We start from the raw sequence: 20,581 nt of genomic DNA on the forward strand, positions 1-20,581 counted from the left end.
TAATGTAATGCAATAAGTCATGTTTTTATTTAAATATAAACCCTTAACAAGAAAACAAAAGCCTTGCAGCACATTGATAAGAAAACAAGTGTTTCCAGTCCAATGCGTTTGCTTGGGTCATGTGACCAAAACTAAAAAAACAAGACATTGATATTCCTGATTTGACGGGCTAATATTTTTTTCTCCTGCACTTCCTTCTAGAGTGGAGGGTCATGGTAACTGATATTGCATCGGCCCAAATATGACCAGCGCTACTACCTCAACCCTCGACAGTCAACTGTTCACCACATGGAGTCTGAACAGCTACTCTGATGGTGAGGGTTTGGACACACACATACACATACACACACACACACACACACACACACACACACACACACACACACACACACACACACACACACACACACACACACACACATGCACACACACACATGCATACACGCAAGCACACACACACACACACACACACAGACGCATGCATACACACACACACACTCACACACACACACACACACACACACACACACACACACAGACACACACACACACAGACACATGCATACACACACACACACACACACACACACACACACACACACACACACACACACACACACACACACACACTTACACACCTACAAGCCAATAAAAAAGGCAGACAGACATTGCCTGCTTTACTAGAGTGGTTCAGTGCTCAACTTTGGACCACTTGACAGTTTGTTATATTACCTCATAAAATTAATGCAAAAATTCTGAACTACCACATAACCTTAACGATCAATACCTATTTATAGGCACATTATAATACCATGTATACCATGTATTATAATACCATGTAAACTTCATTCAATAAAAAAAAACAAATTTGGAATAACTGCACTAACACCAATCACACAAAATAATACATACAAGATAAATACCGGGGCACTCATGCATCACATCATAACAGTCACCACTGTACCACCGTGACGTTACTCATTCCACCTCCCCCCCTCGCAGTGTCCGTGGTGGTGCCAGGCGGCTACTCGGGCCGGCTGTGGACCGGGGAGTGCCAGCCTCCTCAGTTCTGGAGCAAGTACCAGGTGTGGGAGTGGTTGCAGCAGATGATGGATGTGTACCAGATCGACGCCTCCAGCATGCCCCTGCACAACTTCGACATGGACGGGGGCCAGCTGTGCAGCATGAGCTACCAGGACTTCCTCCACGCGGCGGGCAGCGTGGGCACCGTGCTGTACCACAGCCTGGCTGAGCTCAGGCTGACTGGTGGGTGGTTGGAGGCTGCTGGCTGCTGGTGTCCCCCCCCCCTTGGCTCCGTTGTGGGGTCTAAACGCTGGCTGGATCATCACCCAGCCGGCGTTTAGAACCAACCATTTTTAGCCGATTTGTTTTTTTTTGAAAGCACATACACATTCTTGGGCACACACACACATAGAGGCGCACATACACTCTCACACACACACACACACACACACATATAGAGGCGCACGCACACACACACACACACACACACACACACACACACACACTCTCTCTCAAGCACACGCACATACATAGAGGCACACACACACTCTCACGCACACACACACACACACACACACACACACACACACACACACACACACACACACACACACACACACACACACACACACACACACACGCATTTCTGCAACTCAATCAGCATCTTCCCTAAATACCAATGTCCTGGTGAATGAATGTGCACATTGCATGGCCCTTAGTGGTTAGATGTAGCTGGTTCACTTGTAGCTATACACGAGTCATTAGGCCGTCTGATTGTATACAAGGGAGCATGCAAATAAACCTAGAAGGTCCAGATGATCATCAGGCTGTAGATGCAGCCCATTAATGCTTTAGTTAAACACTCACAACTTTCTGTGCCCCCCAGCCCCGCCCCGCCCCACTTTATCCTGCTTTACTTTACAGTCAAACGGGTTAATGGTGATTTAGCTGCGTGCAGACAGATGGTGGGATATTGAATTAAACTTGTATTATTAAAACAATATTAAGCAATTAAACACATAAGCCGACTTTATTTGTCGGTGAATGTTTGAACAGAAAAACTATGTTATGGTTTGTGGGAACTGTTTTCAGCTAACGTTTGAAATTCAGTATATTTATATATATATATATATATATATATATATAAAATGTAATTATATTATACTAATATTTCTGATGGCTGTTTCTCATTGTTAAAAATGGGCTCTAAAGGCCATCTGTTTCTGGAAGACGATTTTAACAGTTGACAAAACATATATTTTTTTATCACACTTTAGAACAATGAGAGTGTTGTTTTGAGAATTGATCCTTTTGATTTCCTTTCCTCTACGTTCCTTTAGAAACCTACCTGTCGTTGTTGTTATAAATTATACTTATATTTGCTTTCCTCCGATGTCTTCACAGGGCCGTGCCAATCAGAGTCAGTACACCTCGACGTTAAACCAACAGAGTGTAAGTTTCGTGGAATGATGACTTCTGCATTTGTTTACCGTTTTTTAGTTAATCTCCACAACAGTATTATTCACATTCAACGGTGTTGAATAATGATTTCTGGGGATATTCCAGAAACACTTTATTTTAACGTTCAGTCATAAGTCATTTATAAACATTCCCTTTTGTAAATTATGATCTAATCATTAACAAAACGTGAATACGAATGTGCATATAATTAGTGCCCAGCCTATCAGACAGTCAGGTGGGCTGTCCCAGCTGGTGGGCTGATCTGTCCGTCATGCATTTGGGAGGACACTTCCACTTGTCACTAGAGGGTTGATTTTTACACCTGGTGGTGTAATACTATCCCTTTAACATTGCACTTAGAATCATCTGCAAAGGTATATTGATATTTTGTTCATGATTAGTTAATCGTTAACTTAAAGCTCATATATCATTTTTGGGTTGATTGGTGAATCATTAACTAAAGGATTATAAATGAATTGTGACTGAAATGTATTTAAATGTGTTGCTAACATTCTATATCCAAATAAACTAGCTTACTCTACAGTGGAACATTATTTCAGTTGTGATGGCAAAACTGTGTTTAAAGATAATAAAATAAATCAAATTCTAACCGATTAGATACTATTGCTGTTAAGTACAGCATATAGCCAGTGGGAAGGCATAGAGCGTAGAAAGAAAAATGCAAACTTATCAATTACCTTCAACGTTTTACTTTGGTGCGAAACACCCTGTTTGACTATTCCATTTACTATTCATCAAAGCAGAAACAGGAAAACGCATCAGCAAATTAATGACGAAACAAAACTCTGATTGATTTCTTGACTCTTTTGTGCGCTCTCATTTTTCCCCAGTTGACTTTTCGTGTCCGTTCCCCGACGCAGTCTACCCTTCTGCAGGCAAGTGAAGCTACGACATTGTTCATCACTGTTCATCATGGTTTTAAATGGTGCATGTGTAACCAATGGACCTATTATATCTCTCGCTCTCATTTAGATGTGTGTGATCCCTCGTTTACTTCCCTGCCACCCCTTGGCTCTCCCTTACCCTCTCGCACAGGTAAGCGAGCTAACCCTAACCTCTATCAATGAAGATAACATTATATAACATAACAGATAACATTGGGCCTTTTAGGTTTTTTTTATGTTGTTGTGTAGTATTTCCACAGTCCAACACATCATTCATTTATCTATTATATTTCTTATACCTGTAAATCAAGATAGCATCCCCCCTTTTGCTTCCAACAACGTTTTTTTCAACGATGCTCTTTTAGTTCAGAGAATGATGTCTAGCATGTTCCCCCCTTAACTCCCTTTAATCGCCAGTAAGCTGATATGGCCAGCTCACAAGTTTTATCACTAATGTGACTTTCCCTAGGTAATAATCCAAGGTACAATGTAAGGGGAATGTACGATTTCAAAGACATTCATGCCTTCGAGTGACTTGACTCAAATCAGACTGATTCTTTGTGGAAAGTGCAAATATCTCATTATAAATTAATCAAACCTAAAAAATATATTCAATTTATTCTGTTTCTTTCTCATTCCCAGACACAAAAAAATCACACATCCGCACGGACCAAGTCAAAAAGCACAGTAAGTAAAACAACCCATATTCTGTGAAAGTGAAAGTGCCCCTCACTTTGACAAGCTGTGGCCACCTAGATGTTCACTACCTTGCTTATCTGGCTGATCTATACCTCACCTGAAGCTATAATAAGGTCCCTTTCATAAATGTATAACATTTACATTTACATTTAGAGAATTTAGTGGACGTTTTTTTTTTTTTTTTTTTTTAACAGAAGAAAGAGAAACAATATATCACTGACAGTAAGGATGTTCATAGAACCAAGTGCCAAGCACTAACAACCTCTAGGCTAACCCATTCTCGTATATAGCAACGTCAGCCAGGATAAGACGCTACACAACGCTAAGTACTGTTTTTTAAGTGCCAGGACGTACAACAAAGAATAAGTATAACATGTACGTGGTGGTCTGTAAAAACATTCATGTTAGAAATGCACCCACAACCCTTTTTCTTTGCCAGACCCACGGGGCAGCCACCTGTGGGAGTTCATCAGGGACATCCTGCTGTACCCGGAGCGGAACCCGGGCCTTATCAAGTGGGAGGATCGGACGGAAGGCGTGTTCCGCTTCCTCAAGTCGGAGGCAGTGGCGCAGCTATGGGGAAGGCGGAAGAACAACAGCAGCATGACTTATGAGAAACTCAGTCGAGCGATGAGGTACGACCCACTGCAGCCCTGGTGGCATAGCAACCGCGAGATAACGCTGGTTACTTAGCAACGATGAAGTATAACTATAGCAACGGTGGTAACTGTTACCACCGTTGCTACAGTTATACCTCATAGTTGCTAAGTTACCATCGTTGCTATAGCTATACCTCATGGTTTCTATGTTACCGTAACATAGAAACCATGAGGTATAGCTATAGCAACGATGGTAACTTAGCAACCATGCGGTATAACTGTTGCAACAGTGGTAACATAGAAACCATGAGATATAACTAGGAAAGGTGGTAACATAGCAACCATGAGGTATAGTTCTAGCAATGATGGTAACTTAGCGATGATAAAGTGAAACTATAGCAACGAGGGTAACGTTGAAACTATGACATAATACATAGGAACAGTCAATAATTTTTTTTATTGTCACCTAAGATCCTGTTTTACTACGACGTTGTAGACTTTCTCCCAATCTGATTGTTACTATTGGAGATGTAATTACAATACCAGGACACTAAACGCATAGGTCATAGGTGTTTGATTTTATATGATATGATAATAAGATAAGAAAAGAAGGCAAAGGTGAAGGATCCAGTGTGAACCAATTTGAACCAGCCAAATAAGTTACTATGCTGGAGTGTAAACTGCGACGCACGAGGTGAATATTACATAGAGAATCTCCGACGCGTAAAGTTGGACCCCGCCAGCGTTGATCTGACTGAGCACCGCGTCCCGTGTTGCAGATATTACTACAAACGGGAGATCCTGGAGCGCGTGGACGGCCGCCGGCTTGTGTACAAGTTCGGGAGGAATGCACGAGGCTGGAGAGAACAGGAGACGTGAATTTTACTGACATTTATTTCATCTTTTCATTTTTCTTCAACTTTGCATATATTGCTTGGCCTGCTTGTTTCTTTTTTTTTTTTTTACCAAGGCTTTACTACTGAGATACTGTCAACCTATGGCCTTAACATAGATTGCGTACATTTGGCATGGACATCATTTCCTCACTCCACTTTAAGCATTGCTTTATTTTTGGTCATAGGACCAATGCTTCTTTGTCCAATCAATACAACTTTCAAGAAATCTGCAACACATTACCCCGTGCAACGGATCCAATGATTTCGCCATCTCAATCCACCAAAAAACAAAAACTTCACAAGCAGGAATATTAATGTGTATATATTAATGCATGTGTGAGACTCAATGTTAGATGTGTATATTTAATAATTTAGGAGACCCTTTCATCCAAAGCGTCTTACAGTGAATTTGTGATAGATCTCAGATTCATGTTACGAATCAGGTCATGGTCTGACTAGGGGTCAGGGCCATGGTGCTCAAAGGCCACAGGTAGATCGTTGGTACCGTAGTGCCTTTTGCGCTGGGATTCACCCCGACCACTCCACGATCCTGTCCACATGTAGCATAGGAAAGCAGGTGAACCTGTGGTCGCTTACAAGGAGCTGTATCTGTATGGCGATCACGCCAGCAGTTCTAGTGACTGCACGGCCCCACAGTGTATGTGGCGGCTCTGAGGAGGAACACAGACCTACTGACCCGTGTGTGTTTGTGTTTAAAGCGTAGTTAGTAGATCGCTTCCTCATCTCTGCTTGTGCTGTAGTTTACGTTTGTGTGGAATTGTGACAGCTGCCCGATCCTTCGGAAACTAACTCCTCCCTTGCTCGGTTGTCTGTCTTTACTCGTGCTCCCAAGTGCCGCCCCCAAGACAGCAGATTCAGTTGCGATGATCAGGTCATTTTCCACGTGACGTCTGAGCCATACCGCTGCGGGGTCGGAACGCAGGCGGCCGTGTCAATCTCGATCAGAGGGATGAGGTCCAAAACAGAAATGTGTGTGGATAAGAAGTGTGTTTTTTTTATTCGAAGTGTGTTGTTTGTCAATCAAAAGATTTGTTGAAATGTTGATGCTTTCTACTGCTGCTACTGGGTGGCACAGTATTTGTTTTTCAGTGTGTGTTGTATGAAATAAAGGCGTTTTTTTATTCTAAGATCTTGTTTCTTGATGCGCTCTGTGGATACCGATGAGAATGTGTGCTGCAGATTACATTTTATCTCAAATCAGTTCGAGATACAATTGTTATGGAGAAAAACATCAATTGTCATTTCTATCTTGAATAGTTAGTTAGTTAGAATAGAAAAATCTATCACCGAGGATCTGATTGTTACTGAAGCTCTGTGGAGGAATGAATGATGGGCAGGTGCTTGTCATGGAGTTAATTAGAGAGCAGGAGGCCATAAATTTGTCATTGGTGTTTGCCAGAGTTACAGCCCTGGAATCTTCTGGCAAACAAAAGATGATTAGTCTAGTTTGAAGTTTGAGTGTCCAAAAACATTTCACTTGACATCTCACTTGACACTTGACTTGGTTGAAACAATGGTTTCTATAACTACTATGCTCAATCCCTGAAAGATACAAAGCGATACACAAAACAGACATCCTACTCACAATCTGGATGCAATTATAAAAGAGAGCCATTCAAATCATGGCTATATTTCACATGATTGGCAGATGACGATAATGTTGTTATTTTGTACTTAGGCTATGATTTTCCTTGAGTCAAAGTTGCCACTTAGTTGGTAAGCGAGAATGAAGATTAACCATTTGACTGCAAAAACAGGCAAGGTGTTTAGATTGGCATCTGACATTGACACTGATGACTCAGATTTGCATGGAAAAACGATATGCCTATCCCTACACTGATCAGAGGACCAATCACATCATAGCTGTCATTCATCAACACAACTACGAGAGCCTCACCATCTCAAATATGGGATCGGTGTACGTTCTACGCGATACTGCTGGAAGTTCCTCTGATAAACTCATGGAAATATTTGGCTCATAGATGTATAACTGTGGGGACGATAAGCAAATGAGTGATCAGTACATATACTAGTATCAAATTGTGTCTGATTTGCCTAACAGACGAATTGCTTTGATGAAAAAGGAGAGTGACAGACTTATGCCCCTAATATGTGTGAGTGTGCGTGTGTGCCTGTGTTTGTGTGTGTGTATATGTGTGTGTGGGTGTGTGTGTGTGACAGTGTTTATGCGTGTGTGTGTGTGTGTGTGTGTGTGTGTGTGTGTGTGTGTGTGTGTGTGTGTGTTTGAGAATGGGATAGTGTGTGTGTGTGTGTGTGTGTGTGTGTGTGTGCGCGTGCGTGCGTGCGTGCGTGCGTGCGTGCATGTGTGTGTGCGTGCATGTATGTGTGTGCGTGTGTGTGTAAGTGTGTGTGCGCGTGTGTGTGTGTGTGCGTGTGTGTGTGCGTGTGTGTGTGTGTATATGTGTGTGCCCATCCGATGAATAAAAAAAAATGCAACAAAGAACAATGAAACGCATACTTCAACGAGTCGGGTTTCCAGTAAACCAGCACAACAAGTTGTTTCTACACCCGCGTTAACGGTAAAATAGGCAAACATGCTCACCAACCGGTTGTGAAAATAACCTGTGGGGAGCACAGGCAGTGTGACAATCTGCCAACACAGGGTCTGACATTGCAACACAACAGCAAACCAGACAGGTCTTTTTCATTAAAGTTGTGGTTTGTTTGTGTGCGGAGGTGGGGACAGTTTACCAGAGAATTTTACAAATGTACAATGAGTTGCTTTGTTTTTAGCAAACAATAGACTGACGATTGGTTTCTGGCCACCTGTGGACCAATAGAGCTACGGAATTGCTTGCATATCTGAAATGTGGGAATTTTTGTTGCATATTATTTAAGCCTTGGAGCTTCACAGATAAATGTTTTAAAATGCGTGTGTTCAGAACCATGGGTTAGAACAAGGACATTATTCATAAAGACAGGACAGCATTTATTCTTTGCAATCACAGCTCATCAGGAAGTGGGACCGTGTTCTACTCCTAGTCAAATTGGTTCACTGGTCAGACTGAATACCAGCACTCATGTATTTGCAATAAAGATACTGCATCACTGAATATATTGTATCTTTCCATCTCTCTCTCTCTCTCTCTCTCTCTCTCTCTCTCTCTCTCTCTCTCTCTCTCTCTCTCTCTCTCTCTCTCTCTCTCTCTCTCTCTCTCTCTCTCTCTCTCTCTCTCTCTCCCCATCTCTCTCTCTCCCTTTCTCTCTCTCTCTCTCTCCCTCTCGCTCTCTCTCTCTCTTTCCCTTTCTCTCTCTTTCTCCCTCTCTCACTCTTTTGTGTTTTTAGATAATTGTCAAAGTGCAATAAAGTTGTTGTAAATATAAATATTCATTAACACTTAACAAACACCAAAAATACAGGTTGTCAGACTAGGGAAAAGGTACTGCTGCAACTGCATTTTATTCAGTTTACGAGGAATAACAGCCTCTTAGACAACCAGTAGCAACTATTAGTTGTTCAACCCCGTTCCGTCACGGCTTGCTTGCTGACTAAAGAGGACACTAATCAGCTGATTCTGATTTTGTAATAACCATTGTGCAAAACAAATGTGACAAATCTATTTTTAACTATCACTCATACCACAGACACGTTTGGGCTTGGTAGAATACATGTCATTATTGAGTGTATTAATTCTACAGCGCAAGCACACTCGTCGTGACCTATGAGCTCATGCAGGCATATGCATGGTCGAGAAAAGAAAGCTATATGAAAAGAAGCACTGAGAAGTGAAGGGGTGCAAATGGGTTTAAAATACATATTTTTTTCTATTAAAGTTAGTGGTCACTCACCGGGGAGAAAGCGTCAGTCCTGATTGAAGCGACCAGGGTTTTATTCCTGCCCGTGGTCCTTTGCTCCATTTCCTCCCCTCTATCTCCCTACCTTACTGTTAATCTCACTCTATAATAAAGCATAAAAATGAAAAAAAAAAAAAAAAAAAAGTGTATGAGATCCGTCTGTCCAGCCGGTGGCGCTAAAGCTCCCAAAGTGTCCCCCCGCTACCTTAAAACCCCAAGAGAAGAAGACTCAGAGACTCATTGAGCATGCGCACCTTGCCTTGACGTACCCGCGGACAACAACATGGCGGCCTCCTTGCAGCTGGGTCGTCGGGGAATACTATTTGGATTACGATTTAACCTCATTAAACAATGTCAACGGACGACGACACCGTGGCGTACCCAGGCCAGGACCTTCCACCGGTGTCCGGCCCTCCTCGGTGAGCTCCGGGGGCCTCCGGGGGCGCGCGGGGGGCTGGTTTTATACCGCCGCTGGGCGCCTCCGCCGGGGCGACGCGGCGCTCCGCTCACCGCGACCCCGATCACAACCTTGAGACGTTCTCTTTATGTGTGGTTCATTCATGGTGTCATGTTAGTTATAGCGGTGGACCAGGGTGGTCGGGAAGCGATGCATGTTGTTTTGTGTACTGTGATCGTTGTGATTATTTGCATTAATAGTAATAACGGTGCTGGTTCCCTGACAGCTGACCTATCCTCTGGTGGGGATGCTGGGGCTGATTGACAGGTGTCAGATGAACTGACAGGTCGATGGTGACCGTTGTTGATCGTTACTGGTTATGGATCATGGTCCTGGGTCATTACTGCACTTTGATAGTTGATTAGGGTTTGCACAGAGTCGACATAGTGTACAGCTAAGGAGAACATTCAATGTGTGTCGTTTGACTCTTACTCCAAGGTCCATCGTTGGTGTTGAAGGGTTATCTCAACGCACAGACACGTATGCATTTATTTAAACATATTTTCAGGTTCCAAGCATTCAACACAGAATAAGAAAAATGTATAAAGCTAAGAATGCTTAAATACATCAATAATGAACACATGGCCGTAACTAAATGGGTAACTTTTAGTATCTTTGGGGATGCACGTGTGTTTCTATTTAATCACCTGAACAACCCACACCCCTACTAATAATATTCTATAATATAGGTCTATGCTTACCTATTTATTTTCTAGCACAGTTCTAAAGATCTGTACTGGGCACATGGATACTCCCACGATGAGGACACCAAACTCTAAATACATGACATAACAGGCTAGCTGTTACCACAGCTTGTCGACGTTCTTGGCATTGCTTTTGGGCATTAGACATCCGTGTCCTTATAGCCACTCACTACTAGTACCAATACATATACTACTACTAATACCGCAGAACTGAAGCAAGGATCTTTACAATTCCACTGGATATCCAGCAGATGGCAGCATTACACAACATAGGCCTAATAAATCAAAATGTATGACTTGCGTCCATGTTTATTTGATTTCCCTGTAACGTATGAATTGTAAATCAAATTACTATGACGAAAAGACAATCGATATAGTCTACTGCTGTGTTGCTGATTCATGTATAGTTTATTGAATGTATAGTTAATTATGTAATCCCTCCTTTTTTTCCATTGTTTCATCTTCCGTTTTTTTTACCAACTTGCATGGCCCATTTCTACTCCCATGCAGGCTATACAGTCTGAACATGGACCGTTTGTGGTCTTCTCTATGATTGGACATGGACACGTCTGCATACGTTGGCCTCTCATGCTTGCTAATCCTAACACATTGAATTGGATTTGAAGGACATTGCTTTGCACTAACTGATTTAAAAACTTCACAGAGCAGACATAGGAATCTGACAGATTCCTATACAGAGTGTATAGGGGTGGGAATCACAGGGTACCTCAAGATACGATATGCGATAGGCGATACATGGCCCGCGTTTCCGATAACATCGCGATGCAGCGATTCTGCAATAATCGATATATTCATAGACAATCCTATAACGATGCATCACGTCTAACGATGACTGAGAAAAGTTACTCGTCTTTGGCTATTTAACTTCTGTTCAAGTTTCCTTCGTTCATGTGTTGAGTGCCACCTCGAGGAGCAGGGAAATCTGTTTAGGGTGCCTTGTGGAAAAATATTATATTGATATTTGCTGCCACTGTATCGATTCTCGTATCGCATGAAAAAGGGCGACGATATATTGCTGTATCGATACTTTGTCCCACCCCTAGTCATGTTGGCGTACATTGTGGAAGTCAGCTCCTCCACAGCAGAAAGTCCTCCTATCTATGGCATGTATGCCCTGCACGGCCCTACTGTTCGGACTAGCCGGATCATAAACGCCAGCTTACATTGTCGTCAAACTCCGAGTCGTAGATTTTGAACATAAGTTGCGTGACGAAACCCTTGTTCAGTGTGTCTCTGGATGTGGACCACTGCTACACCCAGCCAGGGTCAGAGGTCATGTTGGTGGCCCTGGGCAAGTCAGGGATCACAGCCCAGTGACCTGGTCCAGTGTCAGCCTGCATCATGTTGTGTTTCGGATAGCTTGCTAATGCCACACACTGCCACTGGGAACAGTGAATGTGTCATACTGCCCCCAGCGGTGCTTTGGTATGAGACGAAGGTTACTGCCTTCTCACACACGTTAAGACTTTTCTTTCTACACTGTTTGTTGCACTGTTAGTAATAATAGCACAATTACTTCTTTCTTCACAATTGGTTGTGAAAGACATGACTGGGAAAATGTAGGCCATTATATAATTGTTCTTGTTTTAGAGTCGATTTTAATTTTGATATTATATACTGCTTCTCGATATCATAACATGTAATGCTCTTTTTGTCCTGTAGGTGCCGCCCCTCTCAAAGTCGAAATGCCGGCTCTTTCCCCCACTATGGAGGAGGGAACTATCGTCAAATGGCTGAAAAAGGAAGGTAAGAAAAACGTTGTTTCACAAGGTCTGCCCAGTCCTAAAAAATGTAAACCATTCCAGGGGGTAGACAATTAAGCAGAGCTCTGCAATATTGGCTTTCACCACTATAAAAGTGTTAGTAACAGGATCAAGATCACACGGTATCAAGTCCCAACTACTGACCTTGTCAACATGGAAGACACGCCATTCCCTAACCACTATTGAATGGACATTAAAGCTTCTACAATATCTACCTGCCCCCCGCTTTGTTGTGATAAAATCGCGTTTAATTGAGTCTCACGGTTCTCATGCATTCGGAGACCACATCAATAGCCGGGAGTCGAAACGAATACACAGAGAGAGATCCCTCCCACTCAAACGGGGCAAACCAAAATGGCAGACAGCGACCAAGCAGTACTCTACCCCAGTTGTCACGAGTCGGGCCTACGCTATCACCTCACCCCGCCGCCTCCATCCCCCCCTCTCTCCATTAATTAGTTCATCATGTTCTTCCGACGGGTCAGGCAGCACCAGCAGCAGCAGCAGCCCCCATTTTAGACTCCACCACATGGCGTCGGAGCTGCGAGGCAGCACAGCCGGCCCATTGGGTGCTGATTGGCCCGCAGGAACCAGAGCCGCTAATATTCAGCAGAGGTTATCAGCGATACCGAAGCCCTGCGTGCGTGCGTGCGTGCGTGTGTGTCTCGTCGTGTGTGTGTCTCTCTTGTCCTGTTTGTGTGTGAGTGCGTCTTGTCCTGTCTGTGTGTCTCTCTTGTCGTGCCTATGTGTCTCTCTCTCTTGTCCTGTGTGTGTCTGTTGTCCTACACAACATGTGCGTGCGTGCGTGCGTGCGTGCGTGCGTGCGTGCGTGCGTGCGTGTGCGCTTATGTAGGTTATGTAGACAATTGACCATATCGTCTGACCATCTTTTTATTGGAAAAATCAAGTGATGTTAGAGACCGGCCAATGTGCCTCGTGGCTGTTGCTTTGAGGTCCACACGGCCAATCAGAAGCTGCTGCTGCTGTGTCAGAGTGTTTGGGTTTCATATGTGTGTGTTCTGTTTTTTCCCCCCCAAGGCCTGTATGTGGAGCACACTGTCTGGCTGAAGCACCTCTCTGTGATGGTGTCAGGGCGGGGCGGTGGCGCTGTGCCTGTTTTAAACTTTAATACCGCCCACCCCCCCTGACCCCTGAGGGGTCAGGGGTTCCAGCCTCGTACACAAATCCAATCTCCACGCCGCCGCACCGGCCCGGGGGAGGGGGGGGGGGAGGGGGGGGGGGTGTTGGTTGTCAGGGTGATTTTCATGTCAATATTCCTCCTCCTCTTTCGCTCTGATATTCACGCTGCCTCACTTGCCACCTGGCTCCAGTTCCACGTCCGCTGTTGTGGTCTCCGCGCTACGGCGATCTGCCCTTTTACACTTTGTATATCACAGATAGATGATAGTGGATGTGTTAGGGATAAACAGTAGCGGATGTAAGGCGGTCCTTTGTTATCGTCGTGGTTCTGTAACCCTGTTGGAGGATCACGGTAACACCACCTCTTCGACTACCCAACCCCCCCCCCCCCCCTCCCGGAGCCACACAGCTAAATAGGTCATCGTGATTCGTGACCCCTGACCCTTACCTCATCTGGGTTGCATTACCCCCCCCCCCCCCCCCCATCAATGCATCGACACGATGTCAGCCTATAAATCAAGCTGGTCTTTACGATCGATACTATTGGAGGAACATGATTTGGAAAGGAGAAATCACATTCGAACGGGGGCCTCTTTTCCCCTGAACCTGAGACTCCCAAACATTGACCCAACCGCTCTTTATAAATATGAAGGTTAAATGTGAAGATTAATACTGAACACAGCTCCTATGTTACCTGTTATAAACTAACAACCTATGCGTTTACGTCAGAATATGCCAAGCCCTTGAAAACGTAGTCCCATGTAACCGATAAAATGAAGGCCATCTTTTCATGGGCGGTAGTTTATAATATAAGGGGCCAAAGGGGAAATGTATTCATTATTTAAATCATGCAGTGCAATGATTCACTTGTCAGGGAAAGCCTATCTTTAGCCTCCTTAAGAGATTCCTAGGGTCCACTGTGAGTAATACGTTTGATTAAACAATGAAGATGAGATTGATCAGCCAAATAGACCCTCCCACCAAGTGCTACCGCCGTTCTAAATCCAGCATCACGAGCACAATTGATGTACTTCACGTCCGCGGGTCTCTTCCTCCGTAACAGTGCGCTCCTGTGTTCCCCCGGCGTCCGTCTCCCGTCTCTCGCTCTCCCTAATTGCCCTCCTCCCTCACTGCTGAGCGCAAAGCAGATGCTAATGTATTCGTCGGCGTCGAGGAATGCTGGGATTCAGAGCGGTACCAGCAGCGGCTCTATCCCTCTCTAAGACACACCGGGTCGCTCCAGTTTGCATTCTTTCCCATGAAAGATTGATTAGGCCGTGTCTTTGATATCCAGGCCCGGGCACAGTGCGCCCCATCTAGGCCTTCCTTTCCCACAGCCCTTTTTTAATGTCGTGAAGGTTTTCTTTTTTAACTTGTTCTGAATGAGATCAGAGAAGCCTTAAACACAGCCGATTTTGTTTTACATAACGCCAATATTAGTGACGTTTGCATCAATGGTTTTGGGATATTAACAAGAAACGTGCCAGTGCCACCATTGGATTTTCTAACGGTGCATTTTAAATCCATAAGTGGTGTGTTTCTAGACTGCTGTGTGTATCTAAACCGTACGTTTGCTGAGCACCAAAGCAAAGAGCTACAGTTTAACGTGTAAAATAACCAGTGATCTAGCCTTCATAACAGTGTTTATTATGATGGTGAGACGTGCCTTCATACCAGTCCATGTTATTCTCGCGCCTGCACAGTATTGTCAAGCTCTCTGTCTGCTGCTGCTGCTGTTGTTCCTGTTGGCCACTCATTAGAGCGGGAGTTTACCGCTACTCTGTGTTCGCAGGTGAGGAGGTAGCCGCAGGAGACGCGCTGTGTGAGATCGAGACGGACAAGGCCGTGGTTACCATGGAGTCCAGCGATGACGGAGTCCTGGCCAAGATCTTGGTAAATAATCAACGCGGTCCCCACACACACTCCCACAGGTCTGGCCGGTGGCTCTGGTGCGGGGGATCCCCAATCGGACCGGCCCACGGTTTGATCCCCAATGTCCTCGTGTCCATGGATCCTGGAGCCAGCTTTCATAGTCCTGCTCTTTAATTCTTCATGATGGTGTGGTACTCTCCCTAAAGTGCTGGACGGAACAGTCTTATCTTTTATTCCGAGGTTGTCAGATGCATTCATACCTGAGAGTGGAGACAACGTGAAGCAGCACTCAGAACGTATCTTAATGACAGTGTTTCCTTAGGAAACAGTCTTTAGTGCAAAGGGTGTGAACAGAAACGTGAGCCGTCTGTCTGCCTGCAAATTTCAGGTTTTCTATGCACAGCAACATTTAGCATGTGATGATATTGGATGAACCGTTGAACCTGACATCAGACGTTTCCACATTGGTCAGCGAAATGTGGAACGTGACGTTAATATTTGGATGTAAAGCAATATTTGTGATTATATGTTTGACATGCATTTTATTTGTCTTATTGATTTGCCGTACTCGGTTGAAGAGGTGAATGAACCGACACGACTGTGGACACTGTGGACAAAAGGTGATGAAGTCGCTTTTCATTTAAGGTCAGATTGAGGTTTCACTTCTGTTGTCATCATAATCTTGACAACTGCATATAAGTCTTCTGCAGTCCTGCGCCTTTGTTCAAAGCAGGTAAATACTGCACTTAATTTATTGTTCACTGGGAGAGCAATGAATCTTTCACAGAAGGCGCCTGCAAAATGAATCTAGTCCTGTAATTGTTTGATGCAAGCAGAATATTAATCTTGGATTTGGCTTCAAATCTACACCGAGGGAAGATTGTCTGTCTTTACCTGAAAGGTGTTTCTCTGCCAAGTGCTATCTGTGATATAAACTGGTGTGTGTGTGTGTGTGTGTGTGTGTGTGTGTGTGTGTGTGTGTGTGTGTGTGTGTGTGTGTGTGTGTGTGTGTGTGTGTGTGTGTGTGTGTGTGTGTGTGTGTGTGTGTGTGTGTGTGTCCGCGTTTACATCCACTAACACTGTGTATCCATCAGCTCTCTCCACCGGTCATTAAGGGCCTCTTGTTAAACTCCCTGTCCCCGCAGGCAGACTGTAAAAGCCCTAATGAGCGGCATTCCTCTCTCCTGCCTCTCTCCTTCTTCGCTCCGTCGCTCACGCTTTGATGCGTTGAACACTTCATGTCGGCTTCCAGAGGCGGCCCGGCTGGCTTTCTTTCATCAGCGCGACGCCACATGTTTGTGGCGGGGAACAGACATGCTGGTCGTCACGTTTTGCGATGCGGGAGCCTGTACCTGTCACATCTCCCTGCCAGAGACGGGGGCTGGGAGAGGATGGCGACGGCAATGGCGACGGCGACGGCGATGGCGAGGGGGGGGGGGGAGATGATTATCCTGCAGAGAGGACCCCGATCGCTAGGGAGAAGCAGCAGCAGCAACAGCACACAAAGTGCACTTTACATACGGGCGTGCACACACACATGCACGCTCACAAATGCACAAACACACACTTACAGACACACACTTGCACAAACACACACACAGACACACTCAGACACACATGCACCAACACACACACTCGCAAACACGCAAGCACAAACACACACTCACAGACACACACGCACACATGCAGAAACACACACACACACAAACACACACTCTCAAATACACACGCGCACGCACACGTGCAGAAACAAACACATCTCCAGACATGCATGCACACATATGCACAAACACACACTCAGAGACACACACGTGCACGCACACATGCGCAAACACACACTTAGAGACACACACGCAAACAGACACACACACAAAGAAATCCACGGAGGGCTTATCGACGTGTTTGTTGACTTTCCCTCTCTCCGGAACCTATTTAATTAAGAAAATATGCAAGCGTGTCGGCACTCCACGTGCACATCCATAAACAAACTCACTGGCTTGCTGTCACTATCTGTTTATATTCGTCTCTTCATATATATATTAATCAGCCGCCCTGACAAGAGACAAGCTTCTTTCGCGACTCGCTGTGGCCCCCGTGCTGTGGCCCCGGGACGGGGTCGTAGGTGAGGGGTCCACGGCTGTCTACTCCAGCGGAACAACCCGGCACAGATGTACACAAAACAACCCAGAGGAGACGCGTTACTTAGGCATTAACGGCCGTAATGGATTGAACATCTCCACTCTGCCTTGCTTGTCACTCTCTCTCTCTCTCTCTCCCTCCCTCCCTCCTTCACTTCATTCCTTTACTCAGCCCTCCGTCTTGGCTGTCATGGCGATGAGGCAGTTTCCATAGCAACCAACGAAGGAGTTAGGGCCGGGGGGTGGGCGGGGGGGGTGGGGCAGGGGCTTTCGTTGGGAGCTGGTAAAGAAGGATGGGCTGTACACACACACAGCCCTGCCTCCCCCTTCTGTGTGTGTGTGTGTGTGTGTGTGTGTGTGTGAGTGAGGAAAGGAAATAATGTTGGTTTATGTTCCGATGTATTACATATATAAAACCCTAAGCCCGTACTGGCAATATTTGGCCAGTGCATGTCTGTCTGTGGCCCTGCTGGGCTGAGCACCCAGTGGATTTCTAATTCAGACGCAGGGGTAATTACCGGCCTCTAGTGAAACAGCAGAAGGCCTGGCCACTGCAGACAGGACACTTCCCCTGGTCCTCCGCAGCATTATTTATGGGGGTCAGCGCCTGCTATGGCGCGTTAACAGCGGGCAACAGACCCAGGGGGTTAAGGAGCAGGACTGGAGCCTAATTAAGGCACGTGTGTGTGTGTGTGTGTGTGTGTGTGTGTGTGTGTGTGTGTGTGTGTGTGTGTGTGTGTGTGTGTGTGTGTGTGTGTGTCTGACTCAGAGATTGCCTTGTGTTCTCGCACCTCATTGCTGCACCCGGCTCCTCCATGACCCTCAGGGCCTCCATCTGAAAACCAGATCAGGGAACAATCCATCACAGCCTTCCGGAGAGCCAAGAACCCACGCTCACTAATGGAGAATCGCACGCACACACACACACACACACACACCCCCGTGTCATTCAAATGGCTGTGATATACAGATGATTGGTTTCTGTGGTTGAGCAGTGTTGCCAAATCGTCAACACAGTGGATTAAAGCCCCTAGTGTGTGTGTTCATGTTTGAGATAATGGTGGATGTATTGTTTGAGATAATGCGTGGATGTATTGGGGTTTGAGATAATTAGCAGATGTTTGGTGTTTGAGATAATGCGTGGATGTGTTGGGGTTTGAGATAATTAGCAGATGTTTGGTGTTTGAGATAATGTGTGGATGTGTTGGTGTTTGAGATAATGGGTGGATGTATAGTTTGAGATAATCTGCGGATGTTTGGTGTTGGAGGATAATGTGTGGATGTATAGTTTGAGGTAATGCGTGGATGGCGGACCGAACCGAGGTAGAGCGGTCGCATGGACGCATGAATCAGCCGCGCTGACAGATTCTGCGTGTATATAATTGCTTTTTCAAACGTCAACCTTTTTAAGTGAGCTATATGAAGGAGGAGGCCGCACTCTATCTGATCCAGATTCTGTCTGACAGGATCTAATGTCTCTGATGAACTGGTATTGACGGTGTTGTGAGCCCTTTAACTGGATCGATTGGACCGTTGCTGCTGTTCTCCAGACACCTGGACGTGGCTGCGTGTCTTTGCTTGCTACAGGCGCCGGGACCAGAATAGATCCACCATCTGGAGATCCGGTCGGGGCTTTTATTGCCCGGCTTCTCTTCCCTCTCTTCACTTCCCCTTGTTGTCCCGAATCTCGAATCTCTCGCTCTGCTGTTGTTTATTCACGCCTTCCTAACGGCCTAATTGAAGCCTTCATCACCTGTCCTCTGCATTGCTCCTATTGGCTGCGTAATAGTAGCAAATTAAACCTTTGCCACCACGCTAATTTCCCTTGGCTTGGCCTAGTTGTACATTATGAAAAAGGTTTCAAAACCAACATTTTACATTTTGGGGATTTTGCTGACGCTTTTATCGAAAGCGAGAACCTTTCATTCACACAGCGACTATCATTAGGAGCAGTCAGGGTGAGGTGTCTCGCTCAGGGACACCTCCACACTCAGCTAGGAGGAGCCGGGGATCGAACCAGCAGCAACCTTCCGGTTACCAGCCGACCCGCTCTACCTCCTGAGCTACTGCCGCCTAACTCAATAATAGAATTTCATTTAACCGGGATTTAACCAAATTTCGGAGCTCTAATCTGCATCCTTTGAAGGACTCTGACGCTTGTGATGCCAGGTCAATAGTGCTGGAGCCAGCCTTGTATACTAAGTACTTCTGATAAGGGATACTCGCCTTTGAAGTTCGTCCACTGCCTTCAACTCTAAACTGATTTTCTCTTGGTCTTTTGTGGTTTCTTTTGGAATATAAACCAAAAGGGTAGTCGATTCGCCGGCCAAGACAAAAATGTCATCAACACCTCATCAGCTACCTGACCCCATTATCCCTCTCTGGATTTCCAGATCCAGATCCAGAGAGGGATAACGGGTCACCGTTGAATATCACATCAGTCAGTAATAACACCACGACGTTCCAAAACGTCTGCACGTCGTTCAAAAGCCCGAGCGATCGGACTCTGGCGGAGGTCTTCATCCCCTGCTCCTCCGCTGACGTGACGCCGCGCCCTCCCCTACGAGCGCTCGCTGTAGGGCGGTATTTTTAGAACGTACCGCGGCCCCCGCCCCGCCCCCCCCCCCCCCCCTGATCTGGATCAATCGCAGGGGACCAATTTGGAGCGGTTTCCAAATGTCCCAGGTGTCTGTCGTCAGCACCGAGAGGAGGAGCATGTGTCTGTTGACAAGGAGGAGGAGGAGGAGGAGGAGGAGGAGGAGGAGGAGGAGGAGGAGGTGAAAGGCACCTCCTTCTCCTTTTGGAACCACCAGAGCTTCAGCGTATCTGATTTGACCCCGTTTCCTTTTGGAGCTGGAGTCTCTCAGGAGCACCTCATTTGTTTCTTTGAATATTTGATATCGGGGGGGAGGGTTTGAATGGCACCCGTGTGCAATGCAAAGTGTATTGTCCGCGGTCTAGGTTTGATTTGTTTTGTGGGTGCAGTGTTGCCATACGACCAGTGGATGGCAGTATTAAGTGCTACCCGGTTCTGAACGCTCCTAAGCCTAATTTCCGCTCATGAAT

The 20,581-nt window shown here is 45.6% G+C and overlaps 2 protein-coding genes across 2 annotated transcripts in view; both read left to right on the top strand.

Moving 5' to 3' along the window:
* Positions 1 to 241: 241 nt before the first annotated feature.
* On the top strand, positions 242 to 5,566 carry ehf (ets homologous factor; the record flags this gene model as incomplete). The annotated part of the gene is made up of 8 exons (XM_084476963.1): positions 242 to 314; positions 1,003 to 1,266; positions 2,428 to 2,475; positions 3,336 to 3,380; positions 3,478 to 3,540; positions 4,032 to 4,076; positions 4,528 to 4,723; positions 5,467 to 5,566. 8 exons carry the CDS (start codon positions 242 to 244, stop codon positions 5,564 to 5,566), a joined length of 834 nt encoding a protein of 277 aa, XP_084333089.1.
* Positions 5,567 to 9,694: 4,128 nt separating this feature from the next.
* The window catches only part of pdhx (pyruvate dehydrogenase complex component X), a 25,904-nt gene continuing 15,017 nt past the window's right edge, over positions 9,695 to 20,581 (top strand). Inside the window, exons 1-4 of the mRNA XM_084477184.1 lie at positions 9,695 to 9,839; positions 12,265 to 12,348; positions 15,298 to 15,398; positions 16,750 to 16,883. Coding sequence (XP_084333310.1) covers positions 9,704 to 9,839; positions 12,265 to 12,348; positions 15,298 to 15,398; positions 16,750 to 16,883 — 455 coding nt within the window. The 5' untranslated portion in view covers positions 9,695 to 9,703. The remainder of the gene's footprint in view (positions 9,840 to 12,264; positions 12,349 to 15,297; positions 15,399 to 16,749; positions 16,884 to 20,581) is intronic.

Source organism: Micromesistius poutassou (assembly GCF_964030765.1).
Source record: "Micromesistius poutassou genome assembly, chromosome: 13".
NCBI classification, from domain to species: Eukaryota; Metazoa; Chordata; class Actinopteri; order Gadiformes; family Gadidae; genus Micromesistius; species Micromesistius poutassou.